The 27345-nt window shown below is 40.7% G+C and overlaps 2 protein-coding genes across 2 annotated transcripts in view; both read left to right on the forward strand.

Moving 5' to 3' along the window:
- AAK1 (AP2 associated kinase 1) overlaps positions 1–7601 on the forward strand; it is a 154247-nt gene extending 146646 nt beyond the window's left edge. The window contains exons 18-22 of the mRNA XM_029232349.1: positions 892–993; positions 2061–2162; positions 3611–3721; positions 5309–5419; positions 6638–7601. Coding sequence (XP_029088182.1) covers positions 892–993; positions 2061–2162; positions 3611–3721; positions 5309–5419; positions 6638–6732 — 521 coding nt within the window. The 3' untranslated portion in view covers positions 6733–7601. The remainder of the gene's footprint in view (positions 1–891; positions 994–2060; positions 2163–3610; positions 3722–5308; positions 5420–6637) is intronic.
- Positions 7602–12145: 4544 nt separating this feature from the next.
- LOC114900853 (uncharacterized protein FLJ45252) lies at positions 12146–23291 on the forward strand. The gene has a single exon (XM_029232351.1). The coding sequence runs from the start codon at positions 16243–16245 to the stop codon at positions 17410–17412; it is 1170 nt and encodes a 389-aa protein (XP_029088184.1). The 5' UTR covers positions 12146–16242; the 3' UTR covers positions 17413–23291.
- The last annotated feature ends 4054 nt before the right edge of the window (positions 23292–27345 follow it).

The following is a 27345-nucleotide window of genomic DNA, read 5'->3' on the forward strand; positions in this document are numbered from 1 at the left end:
AGTTTAATAATAAGAGTATACCAGGGGTGTCACAAGCTCTCGGTTGGCAGACAATAAATGATTGTTAAAGTTAACTTAGGTGTGGTTTCATTGCTTCTCTTGGTGAGTCATAAACCATTTCTAAATGCAAGACAAAAAAAAAAAAAAAGAGAGAGATTCAAAACTAAGCCCAGGAAGAGATATGAATACACAAAGACTTCTATGCATATGTTTATGGAAGCTTTATTTTTAATAGCTAAAAGCTGGAAATAACCAAATATCCGTCAGCTGATGAATGAGTCAACAAAATGTGGTCCATTCATACAGTGAAACACTACTCAGCAATAAAACAAACTACTGATGTATGCCACAACATGGAGGAATCTCAGGAACGTTATGCTAAATGAAGGACATCAGAAAAGACTACATACTATGTAGGAAATGGTAGAAAAAGCAAAGCTATAAGGACAGAAAGCAGATGAGTTGCTGCCAGCATCTAGGGGTAAGAGGAAGGCATTGACTAGAGAGGGGCACAAGGGTCCTTTTTGGGGTGATGGAAATGTTCTACATCATTATTTCCGTGGTGCTTATGTGTACATTTGTCAAAATACATCAAATTGTACACTTAAAATCGGTGGCTTTTATTCAGTGTAAATTATACCACAAATTTAAAAACAAACTTAGGGCAGCATCTTGAATGTCTTACAAAGTGACTACTTCATTTGGGGAAATAATCATTTTTAAACTTTGAGAGCCTATTTTTAACAAGATACTAGCAGTATTTGTTTTTATGCTGAATCTATGTAAAATTTTGACCCCTAAAATGTGTTTGTATAGAAAATGGTAAACGATCAGCTTACTTGAATATCTCATTGCATTTTTGCTTTCTCTTTACTTCTCTGCCCAACCTAGAAAAACTAATCGAGGGACTCAAATCTCCTGACACTTCTCTTCTGCTCCCTGACCTCTTGCCTATGACAGATCCTTTTGGTAGCACTTCTGATGCTGTAATTGGTAAAGTCATCATCTCTGTTTCTTCAGTCATGCATGATATGTGTGTCTGTTTCAAAAATGGCAACTAACTGGTTAACAGATTCCCTACTGAGTATAGCCCTGCTGAGGAGCGGAAATGCCACGAAGCCTCCTGGTGTTGGAGTGATGCCTTGTGCTAACCCAGAAGCCAGGGCTGTTTAATCTCCCTTGTTATCGCCCCAAACGAAGTGTTATCTCTGCCTTTCAGCAGCACAGCGCCGTTATTTATTCTTGAAACACTGAGATTTCTAGAGTGAATCTCTTGTGAACTAAGGGGAATGTGGAAAAATTCACATTTCGTTACAAAAGCTTCATGAAAAAAGTTGGTTTCCAGGTGGACTTCACCTTTAGCAGATTCTTCTTTAGAAGGCCTCCGTATGTGCCAAGTGTCAGTAACTGAGAAAACATTTGCCCCACGTTGAGGCCCTATGAGTAGAATCCAGGGCAGGGGCTTGATCTGCTTGCTTTTACATTTTCTTGTGCTCCAGCCGCAAGGCAGGCAAGACCTATAAAATGTCCGGGGCCCCTGTACTACAGGAGCACAAAGTCCTAGAACTCAGAAATGCTATGACCCTTCAGAGAGATGTTCCTCCAGCTGGGGCATGTCACATGGTAAAGAGTACCTCCAGCTACAGCATGGCATGGGATTTGAGGTGGACTAGTGGCCTCTGCAAGGCACAGAGCATGTTTGGCCCCAAGTTTATCCCTTAAGCAAAGCACAATTACCAGAAGACATTAAGGTGCCTTTGAGCCTATGTCTTCTGACACGTAAGAGGTCTGCTTGAATGGCTCGCATTCAGCATTTATCTGTAAAAACTGAGAATCACCGAGACTAGCCACCGTGGTTCACCTTGCACGTGCCTGCTCTGTCAGTGAAGCCCAGACACTCGAAGCAGCAGAAAGCAAGCAACTTACTGTGCTTTCCATCTTACCTGAGATGGGCATTTTAGAGACAAGCAGAAGAAAGCCTTCACAGAATCATCCAAGGAACCTTCTGATTACCTTTCCCTTACCCTTTCCTCTCCTCTCTTAATGCTCTGTTACAAAAGAAAAAGCTGATGTTGCTGTTGAGAGTCTGATACCAGGACTGGAGCCCCCGGCGGCCCAGCGCCTCCCCTCTCAGACGGAATCTGTGACCTCAAACCGCACAGGTCAGTCAGGAGTCTCTGGGGCTGCAGGAACTGGTCAGTTCGGGGAGCCCTCGGAGTCAGGCTTTCCACCTGCGGCAGATGGTCCTGGGCTTATTTCACAGCCTGGTTAGTTCCTCCTGGAATGGATGCTCTGTATCATTACAGCCCCAGCTTTAGATGTTGAGCGATGTGTTTCCTCACTAAAGAGTAGAGTACCTTTTTGGAGCCATGTTCTTTGTAGAGTGATACCTGGGCTTTCTTTGATTTCAGTCTGTCTTTATTGAAGATTTTTGTCACTGGTGGCGGGTTCCCTCTACTTCCTTAATTAAAGAACTCTGCTGAGTTGTAAGGATGCCCTTAACTCCTCCTGGGTACTGAGCAGTCTTTTGGATCTAACAATGTCAGTGATGTCCATGGGGGCTCGTGTTATGTGTGTTAACATTCTATTCCCAGCACAGAGCTTTAATCACATCTAGGTGATTTGCTATTAAATTGTAGGCAAAGTTGAAATCTTCCCTGGATCCATTCCTTAACTACAATTCCTTAAATACAGATTTGATAACCTTCATTTTTATTGAGTCCATAATTACCTTGATAAAAGCGTCCACTTTGCTCACTTGGAACAGAAACAATTAGAAGTCTAGGAAATATGAGAATAAACTCATCCAGGTTAAAAAAAAAAAATGACACAGAAGACAATATGGTTCTTTTTCCTTGTGCTTACTTGGCTGTTTTCTCCTAGAAAACTCTCCCAGAAAACAATTTATGTGTTGAAATACTTGAACTCTGAATTTAATCTTCCTTCTGTTCCTTAACTAAAAGCAAAATCATGTGTTCCAAGGAGCAATTCAGATTTAAAGAATACTAATAAGAGACAAGATCATTCTATTTTGAATGGGGATTGGGTTGAGTTCTAAAAAAGTACTGCCTAATCATGCCATATTCTGCTAATAATAAGCCAGGGACAACCCCCTTCTTGTCAGCTTGGATACCTCATCTTATAGCAACTTTTTTCAGTGAATGTTTAGGGAAAGTTTAAGTGAAACTCTTTAGTTGCAAAGTCCTTTTTCCCAAATGGCATTTGCTGAGAACTGAGTTGCCAAAGTTTTATTGACATCCAAACCATTTACTTGCTTAACCAGCAACCTCTGAGCAAAAAAAATTCTTCCATATTTATATATATCTGTTAAGAGAAGTTTAGAAATACATGTTTCTCTAGGTGAAAATACAGGGTGCTTAACGGGTTTCTTTTGGTTTTCCTTCTCCCGCCTTGGCTTGTATGTATAATGTATTGGGTTGGCCAAAAAGTTCGTTCGGGTTTTTGTACGCGCTTACGGAAAGACCCGAACGAACTTTTTGGCCAACCCAATAAATGCAGTAACTTAAAGGCTAAGACCTAACCTCATGATATTGTTGTGTGTGCCATTTAATGCCATCACTGACCTGGGATGCTGTTAATCTGGACTCAGATTCTCTCACCGGGGAAGATTCCCTGATTGATTGCTCTCTGCTTTCTAACCCTACTACTGACCTTCTGGAAGAATTTGCCCCCATAGCGATCTCTGCTCCGGCCCATAAAGGTAAATGCTTTCCTCTTCTTGGGCCCACATGTATCCTTAGAGGAGAAGAACTGAGCAACTCCTGAGAATTTTCCTTGACAAAAGTCTTTGCTAGTGAAGTTTTTTATCCACCTCCTTAAGTGGAAAACTTGAGTTTGTACCCTTAGCCCCTGTGTTAAAGTTCCTCTCAGTAAGAATATTGAATAAGGCTGGGACAACAGACTGTGGAGATGTTGCTTTCTGGCAGTCACCTGGAATGCAGATATTCCATGCTTTCTATCAAAGACAGAGCTACATACCTTTGCAGTCAGCTCAGGGTTGAGTTGACTGTCCACTAACTGACTATAATTAGATACTTGTTGGCCTTAGAACTTAAAACTGTTTCATTAAATCAGATTTAAAGTTTTTTGATAGTGATCACTACAATAAAGGAAAAAGCATCAGTCTTCAAAAGTCAGTCTCAAAGATTGAACTCGTAAAAGTTTTGAATTTTAGTTAACCTTTGAGTCATGATTAATTACTGGGTTTCTCTTTCTAATCTACTGTTTCCATTTCTTAGTCTTGGGTTAATACTGGTTTGAAATTCTGAGGGACAGAGGTAGCTTGAATTGAGTGCTATTCAGTGAGTAGTTCATGAGAGTGACAGGCACTATGCCTGGCTTACCGTACGCAGGCATTCACTAAACTTTCTGGGCTTAGATAGTGAATGTGGTTTTCTGGAAGGAGCAAATACATATTAAAGGAACAGCTTGTAAGTCCTTTCTGAAGGAAATTTAGGAAGGAAGCCTCCCTGAGATGACTAAAAAATAATTAGCCTTTGGTTTGCAATGGTAATAGCTGAGTTTTTGTTTTTACCCTTAATAGCATTAAAATGACCATGTTTTTATAGAGCGTGTAGAGAGAAGTTACCTATTTAGCCAATTATGTCTGACAGGAGTGTGTCAGCAGCAATGAGTAATTACAGAGAAACATCACTTGCAAAATAGGTGCTCAGCTAGCACTTGCTTGTAGAATGGAGAAGAACTTCTAGTAAACTTCAGCTTGAAATCTCAGTGCATGTGATCTTCTGCCCCAACGTTACTGGGGCATCAGTGTTTGAGTGTCTTTTTTCCCAGTCACAGGGCAGTGAGTTCTTTCAGAAGTATTCTGTTTGCCTTGTATACACTGGTTACTTCTTAAAGGGTGACTGATTATCTCCACGCTGCCCTTGTTTTTTGAGTGTTTCTGAATATTGTTAGTCCGGCCTCTGTTTGCTCAATAAAGAAGATAAATGACTAAATCCCGTGCCTTTGTGAATTACTGACGGTGAAGAGATATCTCACAATAGCTACATTTAATGGCCTTATAAAGGTAGGGAGAATTCTTCCTATAACACTTCTCCCTTCTCATTTATGGAAGTCTTAACACGGCCAGCTCTGAAGCATTTTTTCCTATTTCCCCAAGTTTTCCAGCTTTACTACTTTTATTTCAACTCAGGAAAATAAGCATTTTCATCTTTAAAAACAACAGTGATTGTACAGTTGGGAACTGTGTGCCTCTTATGTATTCTCTCATTTGCTAATCTCTACCTCTGTTGTTTCTGCTTGTGTACTTGCATTCTGTATTAAGCTGCGGAAGATAGTAATCTCATCTCAGGTTTTGATGTCCCTGAGGGCTCGGACAAGGTGGCAGAAGATGAGTTTGACCCTATTCCTGTATTGATAACCAAAAACCCACAAGGTAAGAAAGAGAGGATGGGGAAAAGAGAAGAGTTGGACATCAGCTCTCTTCAAAATAGTAATGTACCTAATCTACAAGGTGTGTGTGGGGGAGGAAGCATCAACATTTAATGAAGGAAATTGGGGGTAATAACAATCATTATGGGCTGGACCAGTGTAGATAGATGGAGACACAGGTAAAGGTACTAATATAGGTATCTTAAAGCATGACCATGGTGTTTATTTAGAGAGAAGAAAAGTAATATTTGACTAAAAGTAATAGTTTGACTAAAAGCTGGTTTTTACAAAGTGTCAAGCTAAAAATAAAGCGATCTTCAGTCAATGGAAACCTGAAGATATATATATATAAAAAAAACAACGCACAGGATATTTCTTATCATAATTAGATAATTAGATAATTAGAAGAATAAATATTCTTCCCAAAGAGGTTAACAATGGTACTTTGATATCATTTGCATCTTTTGGACATTTGTGGAGCATGCTTTTTCTTCTTTGTTGTTTTAAAATCATTTGACCATGCCATAAAACACTGAATTGCCCTAAGACCATATATATACACACACATATATATATATACACACATATACACACATATATATACATATATATATAGGTGTTATTTACATTTATTTTCTACGCTCAAAAACCCAAAGCTGTTTTGTTTTTTTTTAACATCTTTATTGTAGTATAATTGCTTTACAGTGTTGTGTTAGTTACTGCTGTATAACAAAGTGAATCAGCTATACATATACACATATTCCCATATCCCCTCCCTCTTGCATCTCCCTCCCACCCTCCCTATCCCATCCCCCATCTATATATTTTTAAACCATGTTTTTATTACAGTAGTCTTAATAACCAATTCCTCCCCAAATCAAAAATTACGGATTTTTACTTTACAGGGAAATGAGTTGATGTTATCAGGAAGTTAGTGTACAGCCAGCAGTTCTCAGGCAAAATAGCTATTCATTTGAAAATAGCATCCTCTTTGCAAGGTCTCCTGCCTACAGTAGGGTATACACACAGTGCTTGAACGTTTGGTGGGAGGTGGTGGATCGCTAATTTATATGTTTAAAAATTAACATCTAAGAGTTTGCAAAATGTAAATTGTTGTTTCTCTAGGGTGTTTTGGTTTGTTTTGTTTCTCCTTTGCTTGTTCTGCACATCTAAACCCTAACCCTCTGTGTTTTGTACTGAATTCCTATCTCTCCACTTCCAGGTGGGCACTCTAGAAACAGCAGTGGGAGCTCTGAGTCCAGTCTTCCCAACCTAGCCAGGTCTTTACTGCTGGTGGATCAGCTCATAGACCTGTAGCCGTGGCCCAGTAGCAGATGCAGTTCTGTAACCTTCATACCGTAATATACGTTTTCATTACAGAGTTAAAAGAAAATGATTTTTTTTTTTAATCTGCAAATAAGGGGCCTTCTAGCCCTAATCTCCTACTACCCCTTGCCTTCTCCCATAGAGATGATAAGGAAAGAAAATCACTTTGGCCCTCCAGATACTCCTTGGCCAGCTCCTCTCTGTTAGTTTGCTGTGTTTTCTCATTACCCTTCTTCAATAGCATTATCTTAAATCAAACGCTAGATGCCATGAGCTTCACCTCTGCTGGAATCGACTCCACCAAAAGCTTAACTGTAACTGAAACTAGTGAATTGACACCTTTGTCTCATTCTTGCTAGGAATGGCCTCCCAAATCAATCCTCCCAACCCCATCTCCTTTGGCCCGTTGCTGATGAATGTGTTTCTCTGTTTTTGCTTTTTATGCTGCTGCATTATCATGAGGACATGGCTTCTTCAGTTGGTCTTAACTCGAGGTAGTAACCTGGAGATGGGTGTGTGGTTTAAGAGAGGGTAAAACTGACTGATGGTATATGTTTGGAAAGAGAAATTGAGCCCAGCTCTAGCCAACCAACTTTGACCTTGTTTGATCGTAGACTTAGCCAAGGGATTTCACACCCCATGCAACCTGCCCAGCATTCGTCCAGCACTCTGGCTTCCATTGAACCGTGATTTCTCAGATCTGGAGACATGACTGCAAGTACTTGAGATCCTTGGATAAAATGTGTACATTATATAAATTCCAAGTATTGCCATTCCTTTCCGTGTTAACTGTCCCAAGCCGGGATCTCAGAATTAGACCAAAACCAGACAGTGGTGGTAATACGATACCTTTTATTAGAAGACTTTTCATGGGGGGGGGGGGGGGATGGGGGAGGGGAAGGAATTGTAGCAGAAACAGATGTATTTTTCTTGTGATTTTTATTTTGAATCAAATATTGTAAATTGTGTATAAATGAAGACGCTGAATAGTTCTGTTTCCACTTGGCGTTTCAAGTCCGATATCAGGTGTCTGTACAGGGTTTTGATCTCTTTCCCTTGTATAACTAACTACGCAGCAATCCTACAGTGTAACATATGGAATCATTTTGAGTAGACTTGTGTGTTGCTATAAGCTTTCAGCAGGTCCTCTGTCTTTGTAGAATAAGCATGTTGTTTATTTTCAGATAATCAGAAATAAGTATGCTGACACACTAGGCACAGTTTGACTCGGGCTACTTACCTTTCTTTCTCTCTGATGTTTGAATTGAAGGATGCAGCCAATGAAATATGTTCAGTTGGTTTTCCTTGGCATCCTAGATTTAAAAAAACAAAACAAACCATAGTTTCTCACTAACCTTAGAATATTGTTCATAAAATAAATAAAGGCCCCTGCACTGATGTGACAACATGACTCATGGTCACCCTCTGTATATGTCCTTACTCACCGAAGTATATTTTTTTCCTTACATGCAAAGCAGTTTTATAAAATCACCCTTTTGAAAGAGGTAGGCACAGAGAACCCCATTTGGTTCTCTTCCTTGAGTGCCATTTTCATGGTCAGAAGGGAACCTCTTAGTTGATCAGATTTGTACCAATAAAATTCCAGGTCCATTGCTCATTTCCCTGTCTAGCACTTTTGTTCTTCTTCTTCACGTTTGCTCTTTAAGGGGGAAAGAAAGAAAGCTGAACAGCAACAACCGCCTGCAAAACCCTGTACCTTGGAGGTCAAGCTTTGACCCCAGCAATGTGAGAACAGCCTTTGAAAGGTATCAGAGGAAAAGTTGGAACCTTTCAGTCTTCCTTCTGACTTTAAGTACTTCCGTGTCAGCTGAAACTAGACACACTAAGTACAGGCCTCTGTTAGGATAATGGGTCATTTCCAAAATTGAGGGAGGCACAACCTACCTGCTGAGGGTTAAAAAAGATCCTCGGGCTTCCCTGGTGGCGCAGTGGTTGAGAGTCCGCCTGCCGATGCAGTGGACACGGGTTCGTGCCCCGGTCTGGGAAGATCCCACATGCCGCGGAGCGGCTGGGCCCGTGAGCCATGGCCGCTGAGCCTGCGTGTCCGGAGCCTGTGCTCCGCAACGGGAGAGGCCACAACAGTGAGAGGCCCGCGTACCGCAAAAAAAAAAAAGATATCCTCGAAGAGCTCTCCATGATTGGAGAGCAGTGAAAATGGGACTTGGTTTGCCCCTTTATGGACAGGAATATTACTGAAGATCAAAATGGTATTCTTTTTCCCAGACATAGAAAGAATATATAAACTAATGAAAGAGATGTTTATTTTTAAATAAGAATAATGTTTTATGCCTATGTTTTCCAGTTTGATTTTTTTTCATACATACATGTTAGAAATATAATGAAATATCTAGTTTCTCAATTTAATTGAAACCACGAAGAGTACAGTTTAGAAATTAGGTAAGTGTCTCTAAATTATTCCTTTCATGTATTACCCGTAATCACATTGAGATATATTATCTAGTCATTTGGCTCAATAAAGCTTAATGGAGAATGTTAATGAAAATGAATAGACTAGAAACAAGAGAGACTGGGTGGAGGAAGCCTGAGGGGGATAATGACATGAAATTATCTTGAGTTTATTCTTTAGGAGTAGGGCTTCAAAGGAGAGAACTATGTTTCTGCTAAGGAAGACATGTGAGTGACTTGATTAAAGGGACCTCTTTAGTTTATAGCATCATCCTTGAGCTAAAAGGGTTTATTTGAGATGAGTATAGTATGCTAATAATTGATAGAACTTTGAAACTGTAGACTGAGCTACAAGAGGGACCTTAGAGATTATTCTAGTCCATCCACTTCATTTCACAGATGTGGGACCTAAAGCAGGTGGTGGGAGAAGAGACCCGGGCAGGACAGGCCACCTGGGGGCTTGTCCTGACCTTTGCCAGTCCCTGGCCTAGTGGGGCTTCAGCAGGGGCTTCACTTCTTAGGGCTGCTCCTTACTGACAATGATGGGTTTGGACTAGATGGTTTTTAAGGTTATAGAATTCTAGGGTTCTAAGTATTTATTATGATGCTTCAGGAGGACTATGAAGGATTTATATAATCCTGATGTTCTTCAGTTATCTTCTGTAGCTCTTACTATTACTGTAGCAGTATTTACATTTTAGAGAATTACAATGGGCTTTCACTAACCCGGGTTGCTCTCTCTCTTAGTTATCTGAAGAGACCCATAAATCATCACAGAGTTTTGGACATAGATTTTCCTTTTTTTTTAATATTACACACACGTATCTACCTATTCCAACAAAACAGTATCAGAAGATTTCAATTCTTTTAAACTGTATAATCGAGGACCTGCCATTTAAAAATGGACAAATAACTGTAAGCATATGTTTCTGATTTGCTTTTATTCTGACTGTGCAAAAGTAGTACCTGTACCAGAAAACATCACAAATTGGATTTTTTTCCCTTTACAGCATTCAGATAACTAGATCACCAAATTCAAGTCCCAGTGTTTTTAAAAGCACAGCCCTCAGAGGAGATAAGCTTTAAATGGACACTTCTAAATGTGATTATAATTAATGATTTCTCTAGCAGACGTATCAGAGTTGTGATACCTAATTGAGTGTTCCCTGCAAAGGCATCTGGTTTTACTTGGGAAACATACTTATTCTAATGATGCTGCCACCATTTATGTTATTTTTGAAACTTCTCTCCTTAGAAATATTCAATACTATCAAGAAAGATAATAAAATATAAGAAAATCAGTTGTATTATCTAATTAGTATCGCTTTCAGCATCTGAAAGTAGCATGCTCTCTTTCTTGATCTTTTCCTACCACTCTTGGTTCTAAATAACATTTAGATGTTTCCAAAAAGCAAAATCACTCGCCTAAGCTGAAGAGTGGTTACTATTGAAGATAGTAAGAAGAATGAATAATTCACTGAAGATTCCCAGAGAGGACCTTATAATGGAATGTGACAACAATCAGTCTTAACTTCCTTAATATTCTGGATAAGGGAACTTCTACGATTTCACCTGTCTTTAGTATGGTTTGGAAAATTGAAAGATAGGGGTTTTAAAATACCTCTGAAAGAGGTTGTCACTTTGTTCAGTGTCATTTGATACTGGACTTGGCTCTTCCCAAATTAGAATTATAGAACTTGGATTGCTAATAATTATAGGGGAACAAATCCAGGAAAATAACCTGTTTTTCTCAAGATGAAATATTAGCTTTGTTTCTAATCCTTTTTTCGGGGTCTCCTGAGATAAATGATTCAAACCAACACAACCTCTCCCCCCGACCGCCCAGGTCAGGAACAGTTCTGCCTTCAGTAGTGCTGGGGAAAGGAGGAGACTTTTGGGGTTGACCTCAGCCCAGAGGTATGGAGGCATATGAATTCAGCTGAACAGATGCACATTGTAGAGAACTTCGGCCAAAATAAAGTCTCCCATGCCGATGTTTGTCTATAGTTCCAGGAGTCTTAGCTTTCTCAGTCTGTAAGATTCAGGATTCTGTAGCCATGAACTTAAGAGTTTGGGGATAAAAATGACAGGATTGCCCGAAGTACTGAATTAAGCAGATTAGAGGCTGCCAGGCAGAACAGAGAAACTATTAGATGGATACTTAAAATGGTACCTTTACTGAAACACTCCAGATATTACAAAGCCATCTTTTATTCCTCTCAAGAGACTGTAATTTTACCAGCACAAAGTTATTAGCCTTTTCCTTTTCCCCACTAGTAATGTTCCTAGAGTTGGATGTGCTTGGATTTCTTGAGTCAGAAGGAATCCCAGATGGCCTCCATTTCAAATAATCTGTAACAAGATACTATTTTGTTTCTCTTGGGTTTCCTTTCACTGTGATGGGGGAGAGAGGTTCTTTGGACAATGCTGATCTGTGCAGCAGCATGGTAGTTGCTAGAATGGAAGATATCTTCCTGGTTCCCACTCTGATGTAGTCTTGCCCTAGGAGTATTCTCTGCCCTGTCGCACATGCCCTCATCACATGGATGTGTATTCACCACAGACCTTTATCCTGTCCTCCCAAGAAGACAAAGCAAACAGAGGTACATGAAGCTATCTTATACAGAAAAATGTGAAATTTGAACTTTGCTACACAAGTATTGTATAAAAAACAAGTCTGTAAACAAGTTTCTTATGTAAACATACAGGAAAATAAAGACTTTTATCTGTTAAAACAGGAGCATGATGTTCAGAGCTGTAAATAAATAACTTACAGTAGCTGCTCTTTTCCTGATCTGAAAACCCACTTTTGCGAAAAGGATTTAAACATATTGTTGAGTGACCATAAGCACCTGTGCACAAGGAAAGTGCAGACATGTATGAGAGACGTGCAGAGGACATTTTAATGAGTCATGGCTACCCCGGCTTCATCTGCGGTCATAGAGAATAAAACCCCTGTGAGCCTGCATTTGATATGACCAGACATGGAGCTGTAAAAGCGAGCACAGATTTGCAGCTACCCTCCTCTAATTTAATCTTTAATGTACCCAGGCCAATTTAATTAAACATTTTATGTTGGCAACGGCAGTTTTATGCCCAGGGAGAAATCGCTCTCGTTTAATTGCTCTATTGGCTTGAGAGACCCAGCGTCTCTAGCCAGTGTTGTCCCCCATCAAATATCTTATTCTCCAGGCGTGGGTTTTAATGCAACTCCACAGCATATGGTAGAACCCAGTGCTTAATTTTATTATCTAAGCAAAAGGTCATGGAAATTATTAGTTTGACGTACATCTCCTGGTTCCCTGATTCAGCTCTGAGAGTGTGAATTTCATTTGGTGCTACATTTCTGAAGTTCTTGTAAAGGGTATTTTGCTTTCTGTTTGCTAACTATACGAGAAGGTTTCTCAATACCCCAAGACTTCACCTTCAGTTTTGGGCAAGAATTATGTCTTTGACACTCCCTATAACTGTTATTTCTCTTTATAGTATGGGAGAAAGTAAAATTCTGGTCACGCATGATATATTGCACTCAGGAGTATCCAGCCTGCAATTTAAGAATTCAGATTTTCATTCTTTTTTAGGAAACACTGGCCCTCACTGTCCATCAGATAAAATTTCCAGGGTAAACCTATTCTAAATTATTCAGCACTTTGGGTTGCTTTGGAAATTAATAGGGAATTGGTGAGGATAGTTGCCAAAGCATCAGATACTTTTGAGGATGCCTTCTTTCTGAAGCGTATACGCTCTTACTGAAATCGACATTAATTTGCAGCCTCAAAATAGACTAAAATGGAGTTATTCCTAGTGGAAGTGTCAAAAAGTGTGCTTAACCTCAACCTGGCACGCAGTCCTACATCAGAGCAAGAAAAAGAAGTGTGTTTTGACTTCTTGCTTAATTTAATGTGCTAAAGCAAAATGAAAAGAGACATGACTTAATTTGAGGGAATTAGAACAAAATGCCCTACCTTAAGCTTCCTGATAAGGAAGACCCTTATGCTTGATAAGGGAGACCCTGACCCTGTGAGGCCAGGTCCCAGGTTTAAGCCCAAAGCCCCCCCATCACTCCCCACCCCTACCCCAAGAACAACTGGCTAGCTTTATTGAGTTTTCTGGTCACAGGGCATCTGCTCTGCATGCCATTGGTTTCCAAAGGAACTGGGCCAAGGCACTGAGGTTAAATTAGTATAAGTCTTTCATTGCTAGTAGGCAGACTGCTTCCAACATGTTTTTCTGACAGTACAAGGCTATATTCATATACAAGGACTGTTCACCCTGAAAATACATGCTTTCCCTCCCTGCAATAACACACGCATATTCAAAAAAAAAAAACCCTCTAACTGCCAACAAGATTTAATGTCTATCTTCTGTTTACAATTATTTAGAATCTGTCCTTCTCTTGACTGCTTTGTTTCTTGTGCTGCCACCACCAAAATTCCCTGAGGGAATGTGGATGTCTGCGTGCCCCATACCCACTGCGTGTCTTTGTTCTCCAGAACGCCAGGCTTGGAGGGTTACGAAGGGTGGTTGCTCTCAGCCTTGGTCATACTGCACCTCCTCTAAAAAGAATGGAAAGGTTAAGAGATCTGGCCTTCAAGGGAAAATCCTTTAAAGGTGCTTTTCCAATCCTATAGAGCAGATTCATGTTCAAAGAGAGAGATGAAATAGGTCTGGCCTTGTTTTGAAGGACTGGAGACTAGTTCTCCTTTCAAACTTGATGTTATAGTATTTTTGTGACTATATAAGTTTTTAAAAGTTGTCGCAATTTTAGGTGTGATTTTTCCTATTCATCATGAAGGTCATGGAATATGCTCTGAGTTGGCAGGTTTACAGTTGACTTGACCAAGAACTCACTTTTAACGTTAAGTAATTTAGATTGGTTAGGAATGCCCTTCTAGCCTGTCTGACTCTGCACATGGGTACCCCTACTTGGTACTTTACAGCTCTCACAATGTACTCTAACACTGCAGGCATCCGAGATGCCCTGCGTTCTATAGGTAGCTGCTTTTTGGAGGTCTGTGCACACAATTTGATTTGACTACATTCCATTTAAATTTCCCCAGAACACTAGCTTCAGTCAAACTAGTGCTCATTTTCATTATTGGTTTCCGTGGTGGCCAGAGTTGGTCATGACTAAATTTGCCAGTTTTCTCCTGAGAGAGATTTTGCTCTCCCATAGAACCACATCAGCTTTTAGGGTGGTTTTGGAAGATGAGAAGTCATGACTTAATTTTGGGAACTAAAAACTGTCCAACTGATAACTGTGTTAGAAAGCGGTTCAAGGAGTTTTGGGGGCCATTCGTACCACTTTGCTCAGCAAATCTTATCTTGGAAAACTTCTCTGCCCCATTTCATTTGAATTTCCCCACAGACATCATCATCTGGGAATCACTGTGACAGATCTCACATCGATATACTTGCCTGAGAGATTAGAATTATGTCTTTCCACATATATTGCAAAGGAGAAGGTGTTCCGTTTATTTCCTGTCCCCTGACTAATGCTTTCCTATCACCATATGGGTGCACATACTAAAGTTATAATGCAAGGAAACATTTATCCTCTTCATATACTATTCAGAAAGCCATTTGGCACCAGTACAGAATTTAACTTAAAGACTCTGTAATTTGGAATTCACCAAATATATTCAGAGTTCTAGAAAGAGAAATAAAAACGGTGGCGGGGTGGGGGGGGACCCACCTTTTTTGTTTCTGAAAACAATATTTAAGGTCAGAACTGTTTAAAAAGAAGCACTGCTAAAAAGTTACAGGATTCAGAGAAACATAGTATTTTTGTACAGTATCTTCTAAAATGTTCAGATCTCTCTCTACATCTCTTTACAATGTAATGCCTCTAAGTAACTGGTTTCCCAATAAATTGATTTTGATGCCGCTTCTGCCGTGTTCTGTGTGGTTAATTCAAGCAGAAACTTTAGCAGGGGAAAATTGTTAGCAGAAGTTTCTACTACCTAATGGTTTGCTTAGAAGGGGAGAGGGTAACGTGGGGAGGGGATGATTGAATTTCCGCTGTACAGAGGTTCTGAGTCATCTGTAAGAGTCCAAATCATGGTACCTATAATTTCTTACCCTGGTGGGTTGGGAAACCCATGATGACATGATATCTCTACCCCCAGCCACGCTTTTCTCTGGATTCTTCTTGCTTAGTTACATATGCCTTTTTCCTGCCCTCTTGCTAACATGTGCCCAATGACATACTTCCAACCTGCTAATATTTCTTGGAAGGTAAGCTCTCTTGCATTCTGATAATTGTCTATTTGATTTTAAAAGCCAGAGCACCCTGAGGCACCTCTACCTAGATAGAGATAGATTCGTTGATTAGAGTTTGCAAATACTTCTGTAATTACCTGTGCATTTTACTCCTTCTGCTTAAAGAACTTTATGATGGATTCATTTAAGCAGAGGAGATCTTTGCTAACTTAGAAGACTGAAAACAAAATTCCAGGGCAACTCTAGCTGAAGGTGATTGATTTAATATGATTTTGATTATGTCTCCTCCCCTTAGAAAGTGCCTTCAGTATTCATATTTGAGGCACTCTTGTGCTCTTTGAATAGTGCTTATAATGTAAATCATCAAGTAATTTTGCATTTATCAAGCAGCCACGTTCTCCTGCTTTGGCGGGGGGGAGGTTCCATCCTCAGTTACAGGCAGTGTGGAGCAGATGACCACGTGTCGCATCTGATTTGAGTTTGTCCCCAGACAGTATTTCTGCATCAGCCAGAACTGTCATGGTGGATGTGGAGATGAGTGACTGGGTTTGTTTTCATTCCATCCTGAGCCAGCACCAGGTAGAGCAGGTGTCAGTGCCTGGCCCCGTGCGTAGGAGCATTGCATAGTTACGCTGAATGTCTTTGTGCCTAACATCTTCATCTCCTTTCCTGCACATCGTGCCTATCGTGTTCCGAAATGTGAGACCGTGATTGGTTGTGTTCCAGTTTGTGTGCAGTTTCCTTGCCTGACTTTTCTTTTTCTGTTTTTCCTTTTCCATTTTCAACATCTATTATTTGGTTCCACAATGTTTCTGCCACGGGTTGACCATTAAATGTTCCAAGGAGAGTTGAATGGACCTGTGCATTAATTCTGCGTTTTGTGCTTTTCTAGGTATCCAGAGAGAGCCCAATTCCTATCCTGTAATAACTGTAGAGCACTTTAAAGAATCAACGGGTTTTAAAGACCTTCCCCTGTATCCAGACCCCTCCAGAGTACCTGGAATGAAAACTCAGAACAGTTTAGAATATGACTACTTGGCCCGAGATGGCCCTTCCAGCAACAGCTCGTTCCACAGCAGTGAAGAGGAGGGGACCGACCTCGAGGGGGACATGCTGGACTGCAGTGGGTCTCGACCTCTCCTCTTGGAGTCGTCAGAAGAGGATGAGAGCTGCAGGCCTCCGCAGGGGAAGCTGGGAGGAGCCACTCCCTTCACTCAGCCAGAAGTCTCTCCTGAACAAGCCAAGGCAGCGCAAGGTGGAAGAAAGAACCAGTTCGGAGCCCTCACGCAGCCAACCGCTGATGGACTCGGTGAGCCAGATGTTTTCGCCACTGCTCCCTTCAGGAGCTCGAGGGTTCCCGCTGATGACGTGGACATTTTCACCAAAGCCCCATTTGTCTGCAAGGGCAGCGTGGCTCCTTCCCAGCCAGAGGAGGCGGACGTGTTCTTGAGAGCTCCTTTCACTAAGAAGAAAACCATGGAGGAGTTAACCGTTGCCCAGAGCGCCTCCCCGGAGTCTCCTGCGCAGCCCGGTCTCCCCCGTCAGACCAATGACATCCCTCTGCTCCCGGGCCTTGATCGAGCCGTGCATCCCTCTGTCCGAGCTCAGTATTCCATGGCTGGTTTTGCCCAACCGTCTAACCACCCCTCCCATTCTGTACAAGCAGCAGACCATCTTGACAGTGTCTCTCCCAGGGGCACCTCTCTGGAATCTGGCGCCCATCCTAATGACAGAAACAAAGGACCTCAGCCCCAGAAAGAATCTGTCTCAGGCCCCGTGGCTGGCAAACCATTCCGCCCCCAGTCTTTATCCAAATATTCCCGTCACTATAGCCCAGAAGATGAGCCAAGTCCAGAAGCCCAGCCCATCGCTGCCTACAAAATTGTTTCGCAAACCAATAAGCAGTCGATAGCTGGCTCTGTTTCCATCACATCCCTTTCCTCCAGGACTACGGAGCTGCCAGCTGCTGATCCTTTTGCTTTAGCGCCCTTTCCTTCGAAATCAGGCAAGCAGAAACCTTAGGAGCCATACCTGAGCCTTAGGCCTCTGTCTCTACCCCACCCTTAATACCCACCACATCACTCCCAGCTGAGCCTTCCTAAGAAGAAATATTGACATATCAATTATTATCTTTCAGTTCCACGAGTCAGCAGGAATTCTTCAGTCAGCAAACTCAGTCGAGGTGATAACTTAGTTGAAACTCCTTTAAGTTATGCTCAATTCTTTTGCTTATATTGATTTCTGGACTTCCAGGCATTTCCATCTCCACCTCCACCCAGAGCTCTGCTTTTTGTTGTTTGCCTAGAAACTGTTTAAGTCTAGAACTACTTCCCAGTAAATCCAGAAATAACATCCCAAAGGGGCCATGTTATTGCTAGTTTGACTCCTGTAGTTCCTGTTCTGAGTCATGTCTATCAAGGAATCAAGATGAGTTCCTCGCGGACTTGGTTTCATACTCTTGAAGAGGGTATATTTCAGGAAAGAAAACCAGATAAAAATTCTGCACATCAAGAGGAAGTGTGATCCCGCAGATACTAATCATTCCTGTGAAGCCAGCAGCTCTAGAAGGATTCTCTGGATCTGAGTCTGTGCAAGCCACACTGGCCCTCGTGCATGAGTGTCTGTGGGTGTGTGACGTGTGTCAGATCCTTTGTAGAAATGCAAACAGATATCTATGCTCGTGTCTAATAGTGCTGAGCCTTCCCCATGTGCACACTTTAAAAATTCGTGTGAGCGCACAGCTATGTGTGTGCATGTCTGTGTGCACAGGAAACATTCTTCCTTTAGCTAAACCCTGTCCCACCTCGCGTGCCTCCACAATCACTCATTTGCTGACATTGGCCTCCTGACCTAACTGACTTGAACCCTGTTTTTATTGAGTTCTTTTCTCATGGCATGGCAAAATTGAATTCATTGGAATGTATAGGAAAATCCTGTTGGAACTGAAGTTTCTAGGTAGATTTTTTTTTTCCCCTCTAGAATTTGCTATGAACAAATTCCATTTACACAGGCTTGAGAAATTAATTATCCTTATACAGTTCCCCCTCAGAACAATAGAAAAGAGCACAATGTTACAGTTCCAAACACTGGGTTTGTGGTCTAAGTAATTTTAAAAAGTACTTAAGAACCTTAGGTCTGAGCACTCCATGCTGTCAATAGGAAATTAATTAATCATGAGACTAGGCTACAAACTAGATTTGCTTGTTTTTCCACATCCTTGTCACCTTTGTCTACTGCTTCTTGAGGAAATACAAATCTGAGACATGTAAATAAGTTTGGGAGAAAGGAAAAGAGCTGAACCAGCCAGCCATGAAAACCTTTCAATTCTCTGTCCCCTTGGATGCTAAAGTAGGTCAGATAGGTGCCTCACTTGTGTTTTTGAAATGTCTTGTATTTCTGGAAAGATCTGACTTATTCTTGGCTGTTTTCATACCCTTTATTATTTGTGCCTTAAAATGAAACTTACGTCTCAGCGGGAAGATTTCTGCTGAAGATGTTCAATTTCCTATTTCAACTTGAAAGCTTCCTGTGACTTGTAGTAAATGTTAGTGATTTCTCCATTAGCTGGAGATGTTGGGAGAGTTGCTTACCAACCCAGATTAATGATTGAAGGATTATGGGAAATTTGTCCAAGAATCAAGCCTGAATGCCAAACTCAACTGCAGTTAAGTGTCACACTTTTAAATTTGAAGTTCAGGGATCTTGGCAGTAAAATATGAACAGATACTTTTCAAGACTTTCCCTAGTTTAGTCTCCACCTATTTCAGCTGTCCAGGTTAAAAGATAAATTTAAATAATAGGCACTGGATCAGGGCTCCTAGCAATGATTTTCCAACTGAGGTTTCAGCAGTGCTGGTCCTTCACTTTTATGGATGTTAATTGTTCATTGGGCCTTTCTCCCAATGATCATTTCTGAATTTTCTGTGTAACAGTGGATGTAGAATCATCTTTCCATTTGAATAGTTTTGGCTAACAGGTGTGGAACTTAGCACCCCAAGCTCTTCCCTTGCCTTTATCAATTAAAGCCTTCACGTGCAGGAGTGAAAAGGATGGGAATATTCAAGGAGAGTTCTCACCCCAGAAACTTAAAGCAGAAGGTCATTCTAATTCACCAGAGGTGTTCAGGATTACCTCTGTAACAGCCATGCAAAGTGACTTTCCTTTGGTTATTTGATCACTCCCCTTCTGATCATTTTAGTTCTCAAGGTGAAAATCAATAAAATCTTGGTAATTTTATTACATAATTGAATCATTTGTCAAGCTGTGCTTGTAATCCTTTTTTATTCTCACTGGAGACCTATGATGGCTGGAGACTCTAAATACCTTTTTTGAACAAGAAATGAATATAAACACATGCAGATTACTTTTGTGGTGTTCTTACTGAATGACGCATGAAAATTTTAGGACTATCGGATTACATTAATTATTAGTTAATAACTAGTGAACTCTGCGCTGATCTTCTTTGGATCATATAGAGTAAATGCATCATTTAAAGACACAATGTTCTTGGGACTTCCCTGGCGGTCCAGCGGTTAGGACTCCACACTCCCAGTGCAGGGGGCATGGGTTCAATCCCTGGTCAGGGAACTAAGATCCCGCATGCTGCACGGCGTGGCCAAAAAATAAAAAAATAATAAAGATAAAATGTTCTTGCCAGAGTCCATCCTGAATCTGGAAATCTGGAAAATTTTCGTTTTAAGGGAATCAGGAGTGCTCAGGGCGCTTTGAATTAGTAGCAAATGCATGTTTCCGACAACTACTGCATTAGGTTAACACTAAGGAGAAAAAGAAAACATATAGTCAACAAAATACTGCATTACTTGTTTTAGTTTGTTTTATGTGTTACTTGCTTTACACATATACGGAATGCAGGAACCTGTGACCTTTCATTTCAGTGGAGCACAATGAGCCAGGGTACATTTAGACATAAAGCATTGACCCGCAGCATGCACTAATGAACTCTTAAAGGATCCACATTAATGGACTAACAGGCACTATTGAATTCATGAAGTTATCTTATGTGTGGTGAAAAATATTTAGCATGTCTGTTTCTTGAGTTCACACACAGATAACCCTTTAGCTCCAAATCCTGGTTAGATTGGAAAACGGAATGAACAAAATTTGACGCTTGAAGCAGATGCAGGGCAGGACCCAAAGAAGTCTAGGTCACAAACTCCATTTCATTTTGGGCCCACTCATTGTTGAGTTGAAAATTTCATATGTGTGGACTGGTGTATATGTATTCACTGGCCCATGTTAGGTCTGAGTTTAACCTGGCAACCTTTGTGAACTGTCAAGAAAAATACCAGTATCTTATTGACCCATTATTTAGTAAGTTTTAGAATACACGTACATCAATGTTTTCAACTATTTGGTGGACATTTCGCTGACTCAAAAAGTAGCGGATTTCAGTTTTCCTTAAAATAGGTGTAATCACCAGAGTGATTCTGACAATAGAAGTTCGATCATGCTGTATTTGCTTCCCTAAGGAAGTTGTCAAAACATAGGTTATATAGTATGTATGCATCCTATCAAATAGGAAATTTTATTATAGGAAACTAGAGAAAGGTGAGATCCAACTCACTCTTTAGCAGGAAGGATACTACCTAAAATGGAGTCCCTTGGGTCCCTTTAATAAAGAAAGATGTTATTCTCTGCTGTGTGTTTGGAATTAAAATTGGAGAACACAGGCCAGTCAAGTTCGGAATTGCTGCTGGTCACACAGATGCGGTTTTCTATGAGAAATTTGGAACCCAGATTATTCTGATGAAAGATACATAGGAGAGCCTCTGAAGAGACCACAGCTTGTAAGGAGGCAAGAGCTCCTTGTAAATGCCCACAGCCATCCCTGAGTTCTAATCCTCCAATCCTGCTTTCTGGAGTAAACATGAAGATTTTAAATGTAATCATGTAAATTTAAATTCTTGCTTTTTCCAGTGACCGTCGACTACTTGTTTGTTGGTTGGTTTTGTTTGTTTTAACCACCAGAACACTTGCAAACTTGTGAAGTTCACTTAAGGAAGGATTTCAAAATGCTTGAAAATAAAAAGTAGTATCTGGCTGGGAATTGTTTTTGTGTTCTTTTGCTACAAGATAAATTTGCTAGGCTGTGAAAACAACTAGCTGCTCAGCTTCGATGTGGGAATCCACACTGGCAGTGTCTTGATTGCCAGGATGCCATCTTGCTCTCTGACTTCCTGGTCCTACCAGCCTCATTTGCACCTTGACCTTTATTAGGAAACAGGCCTCCCACATGTGATGCCCAGATCCCATCTTTAAACTGCCAGACACAGGTCTTTCCTGCCTTTTCTCTACCCCTGCAAGTCTTCCTGGCTCATCTTGTTCATTTCCTCACTTGACATTCCCCTATTATAATCGTACCAATAAGTGGGGAGTGAGAGGTATGACTGAATGAATGATCATGCTAATTTTTATTTGCCTCCCTTGTTACTGTAAACAGTTTTTTCTTAAATTTTAGCCTAGCCTGTGATAATCTCACCCCACTGGAATAATTCCAAATAAGAGTGAAATGGCTCACCTTCCCCTTTTCTTAGGGACTAGAAGAAAGGATGAAGGAAGGTTGGCAGAAGCCCAGCCTTACTCTGGAGACACAGCCCCAAAACCTCATGCTCTCTACCTTGATCTAACACAGGCCCAGAGTGCCCTAGAATGCAGGGGCAAGTTTATGTTTGAAGGGATTCTAGAGTAGCTTGTAAAAATGGCTAAATGGGGAAATTCTCTGGTGGTCCAGTGGTTAAGACTCTGTGCTTTCACTCCCGTGGGCCCAGGTTCGATCCCCGGTCAGGGAACTAAGATCCCACAAGCCAAAAAAAGAGGCTAAATGTTAACCAGCACACTGGTGGCTTAGTCCAGTATTCCTGTAACTTGTAATTCCATAAGAAATTTAGTCTGAGTTACTTCTCTGCAATCTCAGTATGAGTGAAACAGTGTTTTGAGTTTATAATAACAATGTTTTTTTCTTGAAATTAAGTCAGTGTCATCTACATTGCATTTAATAGAACCATATATACATGTTAGAGGGATCTATGTGATTCCTTTTGGCAAGGAATTACAGAAGTGGTTTCTTTACCAGTGTCAGTTAAAGTGGGATTTTGGGAGTGAGAGAAGACAATATCACCTTCCCACTCTGAAATGGCAAGTCAGTTGTATCTGAGTCCACCAAAGACTCCTGTTTGAGGAGTGTGATTGGAGTGTGTGTGTGTATCCTCATGCTTTCTGCCATGGTGTTGAAGACCTCCTAATGAAGGCATCCAAAGAATACCAAGAGGTGACAGTAGGTATTTGAAATGAGTAAATTCAGTTCCGTTAGCCTACCGAGTTAGAACTGGAGTTGTACTGGACAAAGGTGAGAGAAAGCAGCCATTGCCTTAGACTCATTTCCACAGTAAGCATGCTCTTCTCATCCACAAGGATAAAACTCAGTAGGGTTTGACCTAAACTCTCATGTGTGGTATTGGGAGGGCAGCAGTGAGCAGAATACTACAAGGCCTGCAATATGTTACTTTGAAAGAGGGAGTATCTAACATCATTTGTTAGGGGATAGGAATGGAATAAAGGCCGAGGACCATGCTCGTTCCATGCAGAAGAGGTGAACGAACTCCTACTGACTATATTTTGAGTTGACTGAATGAGGAGGTCGACCCAGCTGTAAGGAGTGTTGAGGTCATCAGACCTCAGGAAACAATATGTGCATACAATCTCAAGGTCTGTGAACATGAGAAAGGGAAAAAAACATTTATAGAGTTAACAGTTCTTGCAATACCTCTTTTTTGCAGACTCTTGGGTTTATGTTATTGCACCCTTTGTGTGAGCTATCTTATGTATCTGATAGTTTTTATGAATACTTGTTTGAGTTGTAAACTCCTGTACACTTTATTAAAATGGACCTAATTAAAATAAATGATTTACACTTTGTATTATTTCTTAAGTCAGATCTTCCTAGGATTGAAGGACTCCATAAGCACCTTTCACTTAGTACCAAGCCTAGCTCTACATTTTTAAGTTTCAAAGAGCAACTCTTGGTTGGTTGGTTGGTTGGTTGGTTGGTTTGTTGGTTGCTTTCCAATGCTGGCATTGTTATTTCCTGAGGCCTGCTTTTCATCTAGATGTTTGTGGAGGCATAAATGAAATAATACAAGATAATGGAGCCATAAGGACTGAGCTGGGAAAATCACAGAGCTCCCTGCAATGTAGTTTCCTGTGAACTTCTAAAATGTGTTATCTGAGTGTGACCTGCATTAATATGCAGTCTTCCAAAAAAAAAAAAAAATCCCTAAAGAGAGACCATAAGGAACTAAAGAGAGAAATCTTTAGTGGAAGTGGATTATACCTAAAAATATTTTAATCCATACTGTGGGGAAAACCTGCCTGCCTATGTCCTTTCCAAATCTGAGAAAATAACAAAGCTTTAATGAGCTTGACATCCGTGATTCAGGGAGAATTGGTAATGGGCTGAGTTCACAGACATGGTGTTCAAAGAAGATCCAGGGATCCAAAGAGCTCTAGTATAAGATGCATGAATAAAGCCAGAGTTGCCTACTTTTTCTGAAGATTTATTTAAGATCTGATTCATCTATCTATCTTTAAATATGTGCCCTACCTAGTTCTACAATGTGAAGTTCTTATGTTTTTTCTATTTCAAGTTCTCATTAGCCAAAAGGAGTCTTCCTTATCGGTGACTCAGACCGTTCTGGGGGAAACCCTTTCAGATGCATCACTCCCACTGAGATGCAGGAGAAGCCTTCTGCAGAGGTGGACAGAGCTTACCTGTGGTGACTTATCTCTGCCTTAATTGTAGGGAGAGCCAGAATTAGAAGCTCCAGCTCCCCTGGGGTGTTCTCTCTGCATACAGCCTTTGATGACTCACTTTTGCCAGCCCTGAGACTGGTTGGTAAGAGACCAGCCAGGGAGGAGGTGCCCTTGGATTGTCCCCTAGGTGAGAACCAAGTGGAAGGAACCAGAGTGAGACCCAGGGAAAAGCCAAAAATAAATGGTTTAGACCTGTTTCTCTGTATTTGAAGATAAAGATCTTTCCCCTTACATCATGTGTTTTTTCCTTGAGTTTATCTTTCCTCATATTGAAGTACGTCAGCCTACAAGGAAGGAGACCAAGTACTTCTTCAACCTGCTTTTATGTAAGCTTAGCCCAGAGGCCCAAAGGACTCCAAGTATTCCCTTCAGAAGGCAGCCCAGTATTCCAGTGCTGAGATTTGGGACCAACGCCATTGCTACATATGGAATTCTTAAAGTCAGATATTGTGAAATTAGTAGTTCTACCAGATCTCCCATGCCTCATCCTGTTTCTGAGCAGGACCTTTTGACCCCAAGGACATATTTTATTTTTCGCTCTTTAGAGAAACCTTACATTATCTGAGAGGAATGGATCACAATTTTCTCTTAATCAAAAATTAAATATAAACTGTCAGACTTTTTTCAGTTTATAATGAACATTACTGGTAGAAATATTCAAGTAAAATTCAAAACAGCTAAAACTGCACATCAAAAATTGATGGAAGATTGAAATCTTGACATTTTAAATCAAAATTTTGATTTGGGAAATTTGAATTTAGTAGGTATAGTGGCCACAAGAGAGCTCAGTAGTAGAAACCATTGGTAAAATTTGAAATGAACTAAAAATTGACGAATAAATCTCCATTGTAAAATGTATATAGAAAAGGCTGGATTCCAATGAATATAATTACAATAAAATGGGAATACATTGCATAGGAAATTGATCCCTTGTCCATCATTTCCTAGCTGTGTAATCTTGAAACATTACTGAACTTCTAAGGGACTCAGTTTCTTCATTTGTAAAATGGGGATAACATTAAATGCCCATGATACAGATTGCTATGAGGTGTGCTTAGAAAATGGCCCACTTTAAGTGCTCAATCAATGTTAGCTATTTCTGTTTGACTCACCAGCTTTAGTGGCACCAACATGTGCCACTAAAGACGGCAGTGTGTTTCAGTCAGCTGTCACTGCACCATGCCTTGGATGTTAGTCATTTAAGAACAGTTTTTCCATTTTCCATTCAGCCCACCTGAAATTGTGCTTTACCTGACAGTTTTTAATGTTTGTATTTATTTTATATTTTGCACACAAGTTGAGACTTTATTAATCTTTCATATAGCACTTTCAAATTCATATAAAATGTGACCATGCTAAGAGCTCGAACAGAGATGAAGAGAGAGCTAGGGAGCTTGCCAGTGGGGAACATGGGTAAAGAAGGATTAATGAGGGAAACACTTGAATATGTCTGTGTGCCAGCAGCTAAGGAGAAACAATCTGTAGAGAGGGAGCAGATGAAGATGAAGGAATAACAAAATGAAAAGTAAATGGACAGTAAGCACACCTAGCACCCAGATCTTCGTTTCTAAATACCATTCTCTAATGGAATTTCTCCATGGAAGCAGGGCTCCATGGAGAAATTGCAGATTCTAGGGCTGGAGCAGGAAATATACAAAATGAACCAGGAGCATCTGTAGTGCTGGAAAGTAAAGGAGTGCTAAAAATCATAATAAATAAAAAAATAAATAAAAATCACAGGGGCACAGACCCAACCTGAATGAACTTCCAATGCTCAAAGCTGAAACAACTTAAGCAATGGAATAAATAACATAGTATTAGGTTACAACAAAGTATAAAGTAAATATCCATGAACCCATGCTGATATAAAAAATGACTGAATAAATAAATGAAGAAAAGACATATACAGAAGAATTTCAGTTAATTTATTTAGCTCCCCCATCTCCCCAAAGTGGAGCTTAATTCCTCAAAATTTAAGTGTGGGTTGTGCGTTCAAAGAGTAGTGTACGGGGCTTCCCTGGTGGCGCAGTGGTTGAGAGTCCGCCTGCCGATGCAGGGGACACGGGTTCGTGCCCCGGTCCGGGAAGATCCCATGTGCCACGGAGCGGCTGGGCCCGTGAGCCGTGGCCACTGAGCCTGCGCTTCCGGAGCCTGTGCTCCGCAATGGGAGAGGCCACGGCAGTGAGAGGCCCGCGTACTGCAAAAAAAAAAAAAAAGAGTAGTGTATGGAAGGGGAAGGAGAAGGGAGTAACTTCACAGTGGAAAAACCTGACAAACACTGCCTCAGCCAGATGATCAAGGTTAATAGCAACAGTGATAGGTCATGTTGATAACACGAACCCTATGATGTGATGAGAAGGGCACTTCCTTCTATGGTCTTCCTCCCCCTAACCCATAACCCCAGTCTAACCAAGAGAATAACGCGAAACTGTGGAGTTTGGTTAATGCTGGTTCCTTAGCTGTGGCAAATGTATAATGGTAATGTAAGATGCTATCAACAGGGAAAACTGGGTAAGGGATAAACAGAAACAATCTGTACTATCTTTGCAAATTTTGTGTAAATCTAATATATTCTGAACAAAAATTTTACTTAAAAAAATAATAAATTGGGCGAAGTCCCTAAGGACTGGGAGGGGGAGTAAGGAAGCAGATGGACTGAGAACACAGGTGGAGGTACTGGCTTTGGGTAAGAAAGATGCCTCCTCTGCTGTGGGAAGAAGGAGGTAGGATTAAGGCAGTGTTGGAGAGGAAAACTTTCTCTCTACACTCTTAGGTTCAGCTCTTGAGGGCTGGCAAATTAAACTTCCAAATGATAGATTAGCAAGAGAAAAGAGGTGCTTTTTTTTTTTTTTTAATTGGAACATAGTTGATTAACAATGTTGTGTAAGTTTCAGGTGTATAGCAAAGTGTTTCAGTTATACATATACCTGTATCTCTTCTTTTTCAAATTCTTTTCCCATTTAGCTTATTACAGAGGAAAGAGATTTTTATTCACATACTTACATGGGCATTCACAGAAAAATATAACTCATGGTGGCAGTTAGAATTTGGGGCTTATATGTATTGGGTTGGCCAAAAATTTCGTTCGGGCTTTTCCGTAACCCGGGCTTTATGAAAAACCCGAAC

This window comes from Monodon monoceros, unplaced genomic scaffold (genome assembly GCF_005190385.1).
Source record: "Monodon monoceros isolate NGI ecotype Baffin Bay Population unplaced genomic scaffold, NGI_Narwhal_1 Super_Scaffold_19, whole genome shotgun sequence".
NCBI classification, from domain to species: Eukaryota; Metazoa; Chordata; class Mammalia; order Artiodactyla; family Monodontidae; genus Monodon; species Monodon monoceros.

What these genes read in the sequence shown, in the direction of transcription:
- LOC114900853 (XM_029232351.1), top strand. Translation starts at nt 16,243, where the DNA reads ATGGACCTGTGCATTAATTCTGCGTTTTGTGCTTTTCTAGGTATCCAG.